At 43.1% G+C, this 14,964-nt stretch overlaps 1 protein-coding gene across 9 annotated transcripts in view; it reads right to left on the bottom strand.

Annotated features, from left to right (window-relative positions):
* Positions 1–14,964, bottom strand: part of RASAL2 (RAS protein activator like 2) — a 241,206-nt gene that overhangs the window by 74,060 nt on the left and 152,182 nt on the right. Inside the window, exon 1 of one of the 9 annotated variants that reach the window (XM_033151273.1) lies at positions 5,272–5,422. The exons of the other annotated variants lie outside the window; for them this stretch is intronic. Within the exon in view, the coding sequence (XP_033007164.1) occupies positions 5,272–5,377 (106 nt within the window). The 5' untranslated portion in view covers positions 5,378–5,422. Of the gene's footprint in view, positions 1–5,271; positions 5,423–14,964 lie in introns of those variants that run through there. 9 annotated transcript variants of the gene reach the window in all.

Raw genomic sequence — 14,964 nt, 5'->3', positions numbered from 1 at the left:
AGAGATGGCAGAAGAAAACTGGATCCCGACAAACTGTGAAGAGCTTCACACCAGAGGATATAGCTCTTCTTGTTTAAATGTGAATGACAATGTTAACTCTGTATCCAGAAACTTGCAAAAAATGGGTAAAATGCAGCATTTGGGAGATATTCCAAAGTCAACCATGTCATAGGTTTAAAACTGAAGAGGTAGATTTCTCCATGCAGGAGGGAAAATTGTAGTCTGCAACAGAGATCTTTCACTTGTAACTGTCCTTCAGCATAAACTGGTGATAAAAACAGGGTAGTATCTCTCTCCACAACTCATGGACTGTCTGCTCCTTCTTTCAGGATTACTATGTTTTTAAGTCTCTCAAAATGCTTTGCAGAGATTGCTGGTTTTATTCCATAAAGATGCCTTCTTTCCACAAAAGGTAAAAAAAAGAAGCCAATATCTTTGCAGGCAGTACGCTGGATAAGATCACAAATGTCATTTGTTCTTCGGAAAAACAAATACAAAAAGGCAAAAAATAAAGAAAGATAGAGCATATTTGGAAAAGAAGAAACTAAAATATGTGCTTTTACTCCAGTGCCGGCACAGTCAAGCATTGCAGTGAGGCTTGGCTAGTCCTGCTATATGCTCACTCAGGAAAATTGCTCCTCCTTATCAAAGCATCTGTAGTATTTTAACACAGTCTGTTGGATTTTGCAGAGTCATACATGAAGAAGCATTAAGTCTGGATCCGCCTGTTAACAAGACTGCTGCATTGTGTGTGTGTGTGTGTGTGTGTGTGTGTGTGTGTGTGTGTGTCTTGTTTTAAAGGAGGGAAGAGGAAAATCCACACTTGTCCACGCAACTTCCACCTTCCAGAAATAAGTGACCTAGAGACCAGCCAGTCTGCAAGCTCCTATTTCAGAAAGGCCAGAAACTTTATTAAAGAGAGTAAGAAGATAAATCCAGATAGAGATGAGATAAACTTCAACTTTGCAATTGATGGACCAGGCATAGCAAAATAAGAAGGCTGCTGTTAGCCATCACAGGTACTTCTATCTGCGCATCAACTTGCTGAAAATACTGCAGCTGCTGTTTCCGTGCCCTTAAAATGGCTTTTCTGCTGAGTTGGCTGGAAAACCTATACTATTGCCACCAGGCCAAAATTAGATTGTTGCCCTCCTCTCCCGTTGCATGTAACATAGTGCTTTTGCAATATTTTCACCTGCTGTGAAAATCAATGCACCTCTTCATCTTAAAATTAATTAAATTACCACAATTCACTGCATGACTCAGTCACTAGGGCACAGATCATACTGTCTCTGAGAATCAACAGGAGCCTAAAACCTTTAGTCCATTCTCCCTATACAGCTCAAACGTGAATGGGATCCTTCATCGCCAGTACACAAAGATGTGTGTGCAAATGCATGCACACAAACACACACTCATATTGTAGAAATCTATTACGTGGCAAATCTTAGTATTTGCAAATGTTTTGATTAGCTGTTAAATAACATTTGTAAATTGAAACAGGCTCAAGTAATTATTCATGAAATGGCAAAAGCCTTTGGAGACAAATTACAGAGCAGCCCTTTCTTTTTAGCATACCGTATATATTAAGGCAAAAAACCCTCAGAATTTATACAGAGCTTTTTGAGTATTCATGGCACTTCATATGTCTTCTCAGTAATTCTTACAATATCCCTGCAAGGTAGGTCAGTTTTGCTATCCCCATGTTGCAGGTGGGGATGAAGTAAAGGCTCAGAGCTTGCCTAAAAGTACCTGGGGAGTTCATGGCTGGGAGAAGACTTGAACCAGTGACACACTCATTCAATAATTCTTCAAGAACAAGTCAGGAGGAAAGAGGCTTTCTTCAAATCAAAGTGTTACAACCTTACAGTTAATGAGTTTCCGGAAAGGCAGTGATAAAACATGAAAATCACATTTAGCCATTGGAGTATAGCCCTTAGAGCATAAAGTGATGCACTACAAGTCTTCATCAATCAAACATCCAGCTAACAGGCCTGTGGATTTCCTGTAAACTGGTGGTCTGGTTTAGGAACCTTTCGTCCTTTTGCTTGACTTTAATGGCATCGCAGGACAGAGCTGCCCAGACAGCGTAAATACCTTGCTCTGATATAACACACACCCACACCCATTATTCAGGCCCATTCTTTGGTTTCCAACCTGAATTCAGGAGCTCCCTTATCAGCTAAAATGCCAAATCAAAATTAAAGGAGACAGAAGATATTAGAGAGAGGGAGAGAGAGCACACAATCACTTATGTCCACTCCCAGTGTGGTGTACTGGTTAAGAGCGGTGGACTTGTAATCTGGTGAACTGGGTTCGATTCCCTGCTCCTCCACTGGGTGACCTTGCTGGGAGACCTTGGGTTAGTCACACTTCTCTGAAGTCTCTCAGTCCCACTCACCTCACAGAGTGTTTGTTGTGGGGGAGGAAGGGAAAGGAGATAGTGAGCCGCTTTGAGACTCCTTCGGGTAATGATAAAGCGGGATATCAAATCCAAACTCCTCTTCTTCTTCCCAAATATAGTTACTTTTGGGGCAGTTTTACATCTGTACTGGACATAATACAGTACTTTTTATTTAAACAGGAGAGGAAAGGGGCTTTCACTTCCCAGAGTCATTTTGAATCAGAATTGTAGAATTGGAATTGTAGAGTTGTAGACGATCCCTGAGGATCATCTAGTCCACCTCCTTACAATGCAGGAATATGCAGCTGTCCCATATGGGGATCAAACCTGCAACCTTGATGTTATCAGCACCACACTCTAACCAACTGACATGCTTTCTTTTACTTGGGAATACAGGGTGCTAGGAGGAAGATGAAAGGTCCCAGGTAGGTATGAGAAACCTGTGGCCCTTCAGTTGTTGCTTGACTACAGCTCCAAGATTCCTGACCAGGGCTAATGGGAGTCAGAGTCCAACAACATCTCTGCCAAATGTTCTCTGTCCTTAGTCTAAGGCCTACAGAAAGGAGGTCAGGGAATACCAAACAGTGTTCAAAGGATTGCCGCAGCAGGAGGAAGAAATGGGTTGAGAAATCTGATACAGGAGCAACTGAAGTAAAACCTGAGGCGGGTGAACAAGAACTGCCCAGTTGTAATCCAATCGAAAACCAAGGATCTTCATAGCTTTACACTAGAGGAAGCAACCTGGAGACACCAGCCGTGGATGGCTTGTTGGTATGGTGTTGGAATGGGCAAATGCCTTTGTCGGGGCCTGCAAACTTTAGGAGCAAGCAGGATGGCTCAGAAGTTCTAACATTTGGCACAGAGGCAAGCAAGAAGGAACCTTTCAATCTTCCCTTGAGTACAGTGGTACCCCGGGTTATGTACTTAATCCATTCCGGGTTACAGTACATAACCCAAAAAGGATGTAACCCGAACAATTCGTTCTGCACATGCGGAGACAGAAAAAACCAAAAAAAGTGAAAAACGCTCTGTGTATATGCAAATCGTGTGCGCGGCGGGTTGTGCTTCCGGGTTAGCGGAGTTCGTAACCCGAAATGTACGCAACCTGGAGCGTACGAAACCTGAGGTACGACTGTATACAAATACTTCAGGCCAGATCTAGACACATCAAAAAAGTGTTTGGCTTGCAGGGCGAAACCCACTGAAGTCAGGTCAGCCTAATCTAATTTTAGGACTGCTGAAGAGGATTTTAAAAATGTAGAAACATCCATGTGTGCTATCATGAGCTCCTTGTAGGATAGGATAAACAAGTAAAAAAAAATGGATAGGATAAACAAGTAAAAAAAAAAAGGTTAACTTCTATAGAAATATGACATGAAAACAACTGCCAAATACAATTTTTCAAGAGACCAGAATTTTGGAAGTTCAACCAACAATTATGGCACATCAAACTTGCTGACCTACAGAAATGTTTCATTTGTGCTCCAAACCAATATCATGCAATTGTAATACGTATGGCCTAGAACTGGGTAAACAATTGGGGATGCTGAGACGTCTGTATGGCCCATGAGCATTTGCTCCTGTTAATCTCTTTTAAACAAATTTCAACGTTTTGGTAAAAAAAACATGAGAAAGATAGCAAACTACCCGAGAGTTCAGGATTTAGCATATAAATGAAACGATCCCAGCATTTATTGTATTGTTACAGCTCTTAACTTTTTTATAGAGTGATGGGACTGCTCCTGGTAACACATTCTTGGACCATATAAATATACTCCAAATGACTTTATAGGTGCATTTAACATGAACAAGCGGTATGTATTTCTGCAAGCAACCCCACTGTCACTGCAAGCAACACTATGAACAACTTCTATTAAACATTGTCACATGCATAAATTGCTTGGTTTCTTGAAAGTTCAACTCAAAACTAATAAAACTCAAAAGCCATGTTCTACATATACCAAGGAGCCAAAATGTAAAATAACAGAAGGAAGTTTTGATGACTTTGGGTTAGACAAAGGCATAGACTCTCCCATAGTCATGACAGTTCAATGGAAGGTAGCAGCCAGCACCCCTCTGTGTCCTGAGGAGGAAAATAGCAGGAAAAGGCCATCCCTATGCCCTCCTGGTGAGGACCCAGAAACATCTGGCTGAACACTGTGAAAAGGAGCTACACAGTTGGACAACACTTCCTAGGTTCTACAGCACAAAATGTAAAGTGAACAACTGTCTGCTTTATATTAACTTCTCGCTAAGTAGCTTAATTTTTTTAAATGTTGTTTCAATGCTTAGGGTGAAAGGCAGGAAACAAACAACCAAAACATCAAAGGTCATGAACCATTTTTTCTGCTACTGTACTTTACTGATTTATTTTGCAACTGAGCTGAATTTCAGAATTAAGTCATACTGGAGAAGTAGAAAGGTTGGCATTCTAATGGGATCTCCAGGATTTTCACTATATACTATAGAAACCATTGAATGTACATGGTGCTTTGCAAAGAAAAGTTTAGAGAGAAAACTCTGATAGGTACCTTGTGTGATACATTGCTAAAAATAGATCCTGTTAGGTTAGTGAGTTCTAGTTAGTCAGATTCCAGTAGGCCAAGTGATCTATAAACTTGCAGATTAAACAGAACAATCAAATATTTTTAGAAAGTGTATTTGTATAAGCAATTACTATGATACACACAGCTTTTATCTATTTAATAAAGATCTTTTAAGTTGCGGCAAACTTTAGAACTCGTGCCTCATTACAGTGTGCAACTAAATGCATTCCTCTGATAATTCCAGGATGAAAAACCAAACCCACCTAAGAAGTGTATGTCAATTAAATGTCTGAAAGAAGAAGCATTCCAAGCCTACCGTACCAAGAAATGACAGGAGGCTTCGCTCATCTTCTGTGCTGCTATCCAGCCACTCGGCCGCATCTCCAGGAGAAAGGAAACTCATTCTCCAGCCAGAAAACTTCTCCATACAGAAGACAATGGCCAAACGAATCAAGGGAGGGAGGGTGGGAAATTGCAGGTGATCCTGGGAGTCCAGTACTTAAGTTTTTGACTGGACTGAACAAAATGGAATGGAAAAAAGGATGGCTGGCTTGGCCCTGCTCCCAACTCCCTAGCTGACAGACCTTTCTGATGAAGGAGGCATGGGGAGGAGCAGGAAAGAAAATTGGGTGCCAGTTTCTCACCTCAAGCAGGAAGAACAAAAACAATGTGATGGCGAAGTGGCCTATAGATTGAGATGAGAAAATAGCATTTGAGAAGATAAAAGGGAAAAACAAAAGAAACTGGTCCCAATGCAGGAAAGATCAACAAGCCACCCAGCATAATAAAGTCTAATATATGACTGTCTTCCTTTGGGGTAAGGGTGAGTAAGATAAAAAAAATTCAGTATCTTTGTTTTTCCAAAGAAAGCTTAAAAACCCTGTTAACAACCAGAGAGAGCTGCATCGCCACCAGTCCCCTTTCCTGCCCCAGCTATTATTACAATAGCATCCAAGCCTCTCTTACAACGCATTTGCTCATGCAATGGCAGGTTGATCAATCTGTGAATAGGAAGAGCCCCTCCCCTCCTCCCTCCCTCCCTCCTTCCCGCATGGCGGCTGCATTGATCAACAATAATGGAATCTGTTTCTAACTGCCAACAGCAGCATTAAGGATATTAGAACAGCTCCTCTTCATCAGAATGAGAAGCAGCCAACGTGAGCCCAGCTCAATTTCGCCCTCCTCAGTTAATGGGACTCTCCCCCACCCTTGCGGGAGAACAAAGGAGAGGGGTCAGGAGAAAGGAGTCCTGTTAGGAGGAATCAAAAGAGCCATAGCTACAGAAAGAGAGTTCGTTTAATTGACAAAAGAAGAGAGCATCACAAGACTGCCCTATCTAGTGAGCGTGTGCTGGTCCTGCAGCTGTGCAACGGGTGCTTGCTAGGTCCCCTTGCGACATGGAATGGGGGGGGTGGATTTAGAAGATTATTTTTTATCTGACCTAAAGGGTCACTTCACAGGTTTGTACAAATGCAAGCAAGGACGAGCCCTGACAAATGAGGGGCCTCACAAATCAAAAACGTCTTTGTCCTCAGGGACCAGGCTGACGCTCTGAGAAAAAACAAACGGCTTTCTTTAAAGGAACAGCACACCCTTTTACTCTTTTTAAGCAAATCAGCATCAAATGCAAAACAAACCTATTTTGCTAAATGATATGCCACCAGCAGCCCAATTACAGATTGCTTCTTGTCCTTATTTTGCTGCTGAACGTTTAGTGGCAAGGAATTAAGGAAACGACAAGCAAAGCAAAGAAATTACATCCAAGCTAGCGAAGCTCAAGTGGTGGTGGCATCAATGCCCAGCAGGGGGGGGAATTCCAATTGCTTCAGTATCCTGTAGTAACCCATACCCTTTGCATGCAAGGCATTTTTTCCCCATAAAGCACCATTCCAGCAGATAACATGCAAAGTTCACAGTTAATGAGGGGATGAGAGAAAGCAGAGTGTTGAATTAAGAAGAAATGCCAATGCAGAACTGAAGTTCAGTTAGTGACCCTCTTCTGACAGTGCATGATATTAATAATAATAATAATAATAATAATAATAATTATTATTATTATTATTATTATTATTATTATTATTATTATTATTATTTCTTGATTTTATATACCACCCTATACCTGCAGGTATAGAAGTAATCAGTAATATTTTCCTACCATAAGTTCCCCAAAAACCCAGAACAGGGCTATCCTAATATGCTTCTCCCTATCCTAATATGCAGAGACAGACTTTCTTCAAACTTGTCTCAGTTTCAGTCAGGAAGTAATTTAAAAAACTTGGTGTAATTGGAGCATATGGTAACTTAAAAACTCTAAGGATCAAGATAAAAAGCTAATGGGCCAGCAGAGGCACCAAGTTGGGGGGGGGGCGTTGCACGTGCATGATGTCATACACATGACACCCCCCCTCCCAAAAAAGGCCAGGCTGACTTGGCCCACCACCACTCACCCCCCCACCCTCGCCGCCTTACCTTTGGTAACTGGACATTGCTGGGTGGAGGTCCTGTGGAACGAAGGGGAGTTGCAGGGCAGGTTCTGAGTGTTTGTACCAGATCTGAACAATATAGAGACCTCTTATTTGCCTGCTGGCCACAGTAGTCAATCTTGCATTGCTCTATTTCTTTCTCTGCCCAAGGAGGGTTACTTGCCAGTTCATGTATAGTTCTAAGTATCTAATTGACTAGATCCCAACTGAGTGTTGGGATAAACAGATGCAATGCAGGAGCAAAGGCACCTGTTGGGTCCTTAAGAGAACCAGATAATTGGTCCATAGGGCAAATTAGCATATGCAAATCACAATTTTCATATATGCAAACTAGGGCAACTTTCAGAGAGTTAAAAACAAACTACTTCAACTCTTGCTGCCAGGGCTTCTGAAATCAAACATTTCTGTCTGTATCCCCAAACCACTCAAAGATAGCCTCAAAGTAGACTCTTATTGCCCAATCTCACTGATAAATCAAGACTACAAGATATTTAAGCTAACTGCTTAAAAAAACTACGCAAACTAATACCCCAGACCAGGCTGGCTTTGTCCGTGGTTGCAACATAACAGACCCCACAGACTACTGAATCTGATCAATCATAGCAAAATAGCCCAAAAACCACTGATGATCATGTCCGTAAGATACCCTTAAAGCCTTTGAATGGAAATTCCTACTAGCTGTATTACCCAGCATGACCTTTGGTCCCAACTTCCTACAAACCCTCAAACAAATCTAATCCCAAACCTCAACTAAATGCAGAATTAACAATACGGACTCCAACACTATAGCAATCCAAAGAGGAACAAAGAGGGATGCCTGCTGCCTCCCTTCCTATTCACCCTGGCCCTATGGCCCTACAACCTCTAGCAATCTGACTCCAGGCAGCCCCTAATATCAAGGGAGTGGAAATAAAAGGTAAAACATATAAACTAGAGCTCTTTGCAGACCTAATGGTCACGACACCATACCCTATTAATACAGCAATCACGTAGCCAAATAACTCAACACTTTTGCAATAGTTTCAGGCCAACAAGTGAAGTTTGCTAAATCTGAGGAATGTGTTTCAACACTCTCTCATATCCAAAAATATATAAAACAAAGATAAAACTCTGTTGTACCAAATTCAGATACCCAGGGGTTCAAATATCCAGAAACCTCAACAAATTATACCTCCAAAATTAAAAATCCCCGTGGCAACAAATTAACAAAGACCTGAGGTGATGGAACAATACTAACTTCACTCTCTCAGATAAAATAGCCACAATCAAAATGATCACCCTTCCAAAATTAACCTACCCATTCTCAACCCTTTCATTCTGGCTTCCACCAAGCCAACTTTGTAAGTGGCCAATACAACCACCCATTTTCTCGTACAAGACGTAAAGAATAAGTCTCAACTACTTGCTCCTCTCCACCTCAGATTGAGGATGGGGAATTCACAATATAGGATACTACCATGGCAACCAAACACGCATCGTAAAATACATTCTAGGAGACAGTTGGATCAGTTGGAGATGGATACAACTGAAAACATCCCTGCTGCATATCCCTTCCTCCAAAACAAGCTGGGGGGGAAATTCCCCACAACACTAAATAGGTTCACACTATCCATCTTTAAGGCATGGAAAGAAAAAGTAGGCATATTGTCCCCAACTCCAATAATCCCCCTGGCTCATCACCCATATCCTAGGCACCTCCAAACTTCGGCCCTCCAGATGTTTTGGACTACAACTCCCATCATCCCTGACCACTGGTCCTGTTAGCTAGGGATCATAGGAGCTGTAGGCCAAAGTATCTGGAGGGCCGCAGTTTGGGGATGCCTGCATTATCCCATCACATCACGCAGTACATAGGCCAAACCACCGAGCAGACTTTTACAAGAATAATTAGCAGTATTACTCAGCATGACCTTTGGTCCCAACTTCCTACAAACCCTCAAACAAATCTAATCCCAAGCCTCAACTAAATGCAGAATTAACAATATGGACTCCAACACCAGAGCAATCCAAAGAGGAACAAACAGGGATGCCTGCTGCCTCCCTTCCTATTCACCCTGGCCCTGTGGCCCTACAACCTCTAGCAATCTGACTTCCGGCAGCCCCTAATATCAAGGGAGTGGAAATAAAAGGTAAAACACATAAACTAGAGCTCTTTGCAGACCTAATGGTCACGACACCATACCCTATTAATACAGCAATCACCTGAACTCAACACTTTTGCAATGGTGTCAGGCCAACAAGTGAAGTTTGCTAAATCTGAGGCAACACTCTCTCATAACCAAAATATATATATAAAACAAATATAAAACTCTATTGTACCAAATTGTATGGGAAACAGCTTTACAAGAAAAGCTAACCGAAAACTGAAACTGACACAGTGGCAAATAAAAGAGGACGCCTTCACCCTGGTATGGCTCCCTTGTATTTTACACATAGCCCAAAACGACAATAACAATTGTGTGGCTATGTCCCTCCCCTCCCTGTAGAAGTAATGACACAGACACGTTATTCCAACTGTAATGGGCGTAAAGGCCACAACTTTACGGATGTTGAGCGGTATTGGCTTAGGCATTTTCCCTATCAGCAATATCCGACCCCAACCCGTGTGTTGGGAGTCAGTGAAGGGTTAACCAACAGTAAGGAACCCCAGTGATGAACATCTCCCAGAATTCCCCCTGTGATCACCGTAAGGGGCGTGCCTTAGGCCCTCAGCTCCCCTGGCTTTGGACAGGGCCATGCCCCCCGGAAACCTTTACCAGAATACTCTTCAATTGAGGGGCAGTTGATGACGCTACCTCCCCTCCCCCTTTCATATGGAAATTTCCAGTGCCTAACCGCCAAACCAAAAGTTGTGACGATTGCTACGAGGCAGGTGAAAAAACCCATCTTGGCTAGTCCAATTGGGAAAAAGTCCTGCCAGCCCCCCCGGCCAACCAAGGCGACCAACCGAAGTCCGTAGCAAGGCCGATGCTAAACCTAAAGGGAGGGTGGGCAGGTGAACCTAACCAGCTGGGAAGCCGGACAAAGAGGGTGAGCTTCCCGCTCGCCACACAGTTTAAAGGGACTTAGACACGCCGCGCCCCCCCCCCCGGCCGACCTGACTGGTCAGCCTGTGGGGAGGCGCGGGAATGGGCTTACCAATTGCAGAGGGGCTGGATTCAGCCCCTACGCACGTGTTCAGGTCGTGACGCCCGCAAAGCCACCTCCTGATGAACGGAAGTGGGCTAACAAGGATCGACCAACATCACATATTGCTAACTTGACCCAACAATTCAACCCTCCCCCCTCCACAATTGCAAACAAATGTCACTGCTGTTAACCAAAGGCCTTTCACTGACCATGTAACTCAAGAAATGACTAGAAAGAGAACTCACCCAAGTGGCGCTGACACAAGACCCTCACACATATACCAAGTTGGAAAAAAAGAAAAAACTTATTACATTTATTCGTCTGCTTTTATCTCCTCAATTGTCAGGTGTGTCATACAATTACAGCACAACAACCTATGAAGCTAAACAGCTTTGGCTACCCTATACTGTAATTGCATTCCTGATAAGCAAAGCTCCACAGAAGTTTGGGTCTGAGTGTTTTAGAAAGGATTCCAGCAAAATTATCACTCATAATGTATGCAAACACTGGAGCCCTAAGAGCCATGGAAAGAGATGCTACGTGTGCACAAAAACCAGGACTCCTAATACTAAAATCAAAGTGCATTAGCATTCGAAGCATTAAAGACTCACAAGATGCAGAGACATGCCTTTGACTGACCAGCCTTGCTGTAGTCAATGATTTCTTTCACAGCAATATGCATAATCAATATAGGAACACCACTGGAAGTCATTCTTATTATAATTCCTGAGGCTAATTGAGTGTTGGAGGAAAGTGGTGTTTGGTGTACTGGGGGCTCCTTTCTCCCACCACCCAATAACAAGATGGACAGTTTCAGCTAAAATGCCTCATGATGTCTTCTTACACGTAGAATATCCTACAGGAGGTCTAGAAAGAAATCTGCATGAAGCATGTACACTAAGATGTGCAGCTCTTCTGGGAATCTGAGCTGGGGGGAGACCCTGAAAGAAAAGAGTTGGCAAGTTTCTAGCCCTCATGGAAATTAAGAGGCGCTTTATAATGCCTCGGAAATAGTATTGTCTACCTGCAACAGCGGGAAGCGGGTGGCGCTGTGGGTTAAACCACAGAGCCTAGGGCTTGCCAATCAGTAGGCTGGAGGTTTGAATCCCCATGATGGGGTGAGCTCCTGTTGCTCGGTCCCAGCTCCTGCCAACCTAGCACTTCGAAAGCACGTCAAAGTGCAAGTAGATAAATAGGTACTGCTCCGGCGGGAAGGTAAACGGCGTTTCCATGCGCTGCTTTGGTTTGCCCGAAGCAGCTTAGTCATGCTGGCCACATGACCGGCAAGCTGTACGCCGGCTCCCTCGGCCAATAGAGTGAGATGAGTGCTGCAACCCCAGAGTTGTCCGCGACTGGACCTAATGGTCAGGGGTCCCTTTACCTTTACCAGACAGATTAGCTCAGGCATAGGCAAACTCAGCCCTCCAGATGTTTTGGGGCTACAACACCCATCATCCCTAGCTAACAGGGATGATGGGAGTTGTAGTCCCAAAACATCTGGAGGGCTGAGTTTGCCTATGCCTGGATTAGCTTAAGACCCATTCCATGTTCTTCATGGCCCCAATGCCGTTGCATTGAGTAACATTCACTTTCTTAAAATCTGAAAGTCCTATTATAACCCATCAGCTCCTCAATAAAGCATTCGTCTGTGTAAAACATATTGAGGAGCTGATGGGTAATAATAGGACCTGAAGTTGGTTAACATGCCCATAACAAGTCAAACTAGCTTTCTTGCTCTGCATGAGCCAGGCAGATTTCTGAAAGTTGAGGGTGGAATACGTTATGTCAGTCATCAGTCCTGCTCCACCCTCTTGTCCTTGCCTGATCCTTTCAGATACTAAGGAAATCAGAGGATTGCTGGAATCAGCTGAGTGCGAAGCTCCTCCTCTGCTCTGCTGCAATTGGCCCAGCTGCAGAGATTGGTAAGGCACAGCCTGCGTCATTAATACCCTAAAGCAGAGTAGCTCCCTGAAAAAGAAAATTAAGAGCAAATGCCGGGTCTGTCTTAACGCCATCAATCGTAACGTCTTCACTAGCCATGAGGCAGCATCACAGCACAGGGATTAAGACAGAATTCACTTTTTGCAATGGTCGCTGGTAACATTACTACCAGATGAAACCACTTCTATATCATAATCAACAAAATGCTGGCAAGAATTTTCAGTTTCCACCGTTATGCTCCACTATGTGCTCCTTCCCGAGCCAGGTGCATGAGGACAGTGCATTTGGCAAAAATACTCAAGGCAGTGTGTGTGTGTGTGTGTGTGTAAATAACTTGAAAGACAGGAAACAATTACTTCAAATTCCAACACAGTCTCACTGTGTTAAGAGGTCCCGAGCAACAAAGACGTTAGGTTGGCCTCAACTAGGGCCAGGGCCTTCTCAATATTGGCCCCGACTTGGTGGAACAGCCTATCACGGGAGACCAGGGCCCTGCGGGATTTGGCATCTTTCCGCAGGGCCTGCAAGACGGAGCTGTTCCACCTGGCCTTTGGGTTGGTTTCTGTTTAATATTTATGCTTCATCTTTTATTGGTGGGTTATTTTGAAATTGAGACCTGCAGTTTTAATTGAATTTTAAATTTGTATTTTAATCTGTTATTTTAAATTGATCGTTTTTATGTTTTTTGTTGTGATTTTAATTGATGTTAGCCGCCCTGAGCCCGGTCCTCTGGCTGGGAAGGGCGGGGTATAAATAAAATTATTATTATTATTATTATTATTAAATTTTTTTTGTGTGGCTCTGTTTGTTTTAATTCTTTAATATGTCAGTCAATGGGGAATTATTGCAATGGTTTTTGATGGGTGAATGGCTCCATGGGCTCACTATAAATCCTTAGGCAAGACATCTTCCCTCAACTTCCCTATTCCCGTGTGGAAACAATATAGTTACTGATGTGTTTAGGGTTACACATGATACACAATGTGTTAAGGGAACACATAGCAATGAATGGAGAGAACAACCTTCTATTCAGTGGCATAACAACTGATTTGCAAGAAGGTCCCAAGGTCTCTCGGAAGGGCTGGAAAAGAACACCGTCTGAATCCTGAAGAGCTGCTGGCAGTCAGCATCAACAATAACAAGCCAGATGGGCTGACTGTTGGACTAGGTTCCTATTGCATGAGTGACTTCGGAGTGCTAACTGGCTGACAAGCACAGCATACAGGCGCATTAATCAGGGAGCCAGGATTGGCTCAGGGCACCCTTCATAGCACTTCCAGGTTTGCCTCACGTTTAGCATATGAAATTTAAGCTTTATAAGCCACTGGGCCCAGTTATGCATTTTGATGAAGTCAGACAAATTAGGTATGCTTCCTCAATGACTCCTCTGGGAAAAGGACTGTCAAGGGGAGCATTTGTACTGATGGGCTTATTTACATTTACTGACTTAGAAGCATTCTTACAAGTAATGATTATGGGTCGAGTTGAGTGGGGCTGCTGGTCAGGAGTACCTTCAGCTATTGAGGGGCACCAGCGGTACTGACCAAGAAAAGGCAAAGTGGGGGAAGCAGCCTCTTCATGCAAAGGTCATTTCAATTGTTTGGAAACTCACTACTGAAACTCACCAGTGCTTTTGAGAATTTTTAAGGGCCGCTTCGTTAACTTTATGTTACCTGCCCGAGTTAGTTCCACTTCTTTTGGAACAGGTGCCCACATAACAAAAATGACTATCAAGCAGCCTGTTTAGCAAGGAGCAAATTCAGGAGAAGGTAGGAAAGAAAAGGAGTGGCCTTATGTCATAACAGACGCTTCCATGGCTAATGAAGGGCCAGCATTGTTAAAATAATCACCACCCATTAGTTGTTCAAAACAACAGAGGTTGCCATTATATCCCCGGGAGAGGGAGCTTTTAAAGGTGGGACTGGAATTGTATGTCCCAAAGTAGACAGTACCGGGTACTTGCCAAGAAGCCACATGACTAAGTTGAAAAATATTTCAACTTAGAAATATGCAAGAGGAATATGCTATCAGCCAAGGTAGGAAAAAAGTCACCCCACACATTTCAATACACATTATATGCAAATGCAATATAATGTTGCAGTGCTGACTGTATCTGTTCAGCATTCTACCCAGCGATGCATTCTTTTAGGATGAACCATTCTGTCTCCTCCCTGGTTTTCCATTCCCTTTCTTCACTCAATGTTGAAACATATATTTAGTGTTCTGTGGCTACTGAGCATGCTCGGGGAAAGGAGGGCTAGCTCTAATTTTCTTCCTGGGTACTTCTATAAATCTCAGGGTTCCCCTGGGTCTGCTGATACCTGCCTCTTGTTTATCAATAGCACCATTTTGACTGCATAGCCATCATAATTCTGGACCTAAGTTCAATATATTAGAGGTGTTTTAAGGAAGAATACGAAATTTAAGATGACACGTTGAAATTGCCAACATGCAAACTTTA

Source organism: Lacerta agilis, chromosome 6, assembly GCF_009819535.1.
Source record: "Lacerta agilis isolate rLacAgi1 chromosome 6, rLacAgi1.pri, whole genome shotgun sequence".
Lineage (NCBI taxonomy): Eukaryota > Metazoa > Chordata > Lepidosauria > Squamata > Lacertidae > Lacerta > Lacerta agilis.
The sequence above is the reverse complement of the archived record's forward strand: the minus strand, read 5'-3'. Positions and strand labels throughout refer to the sequence as shown.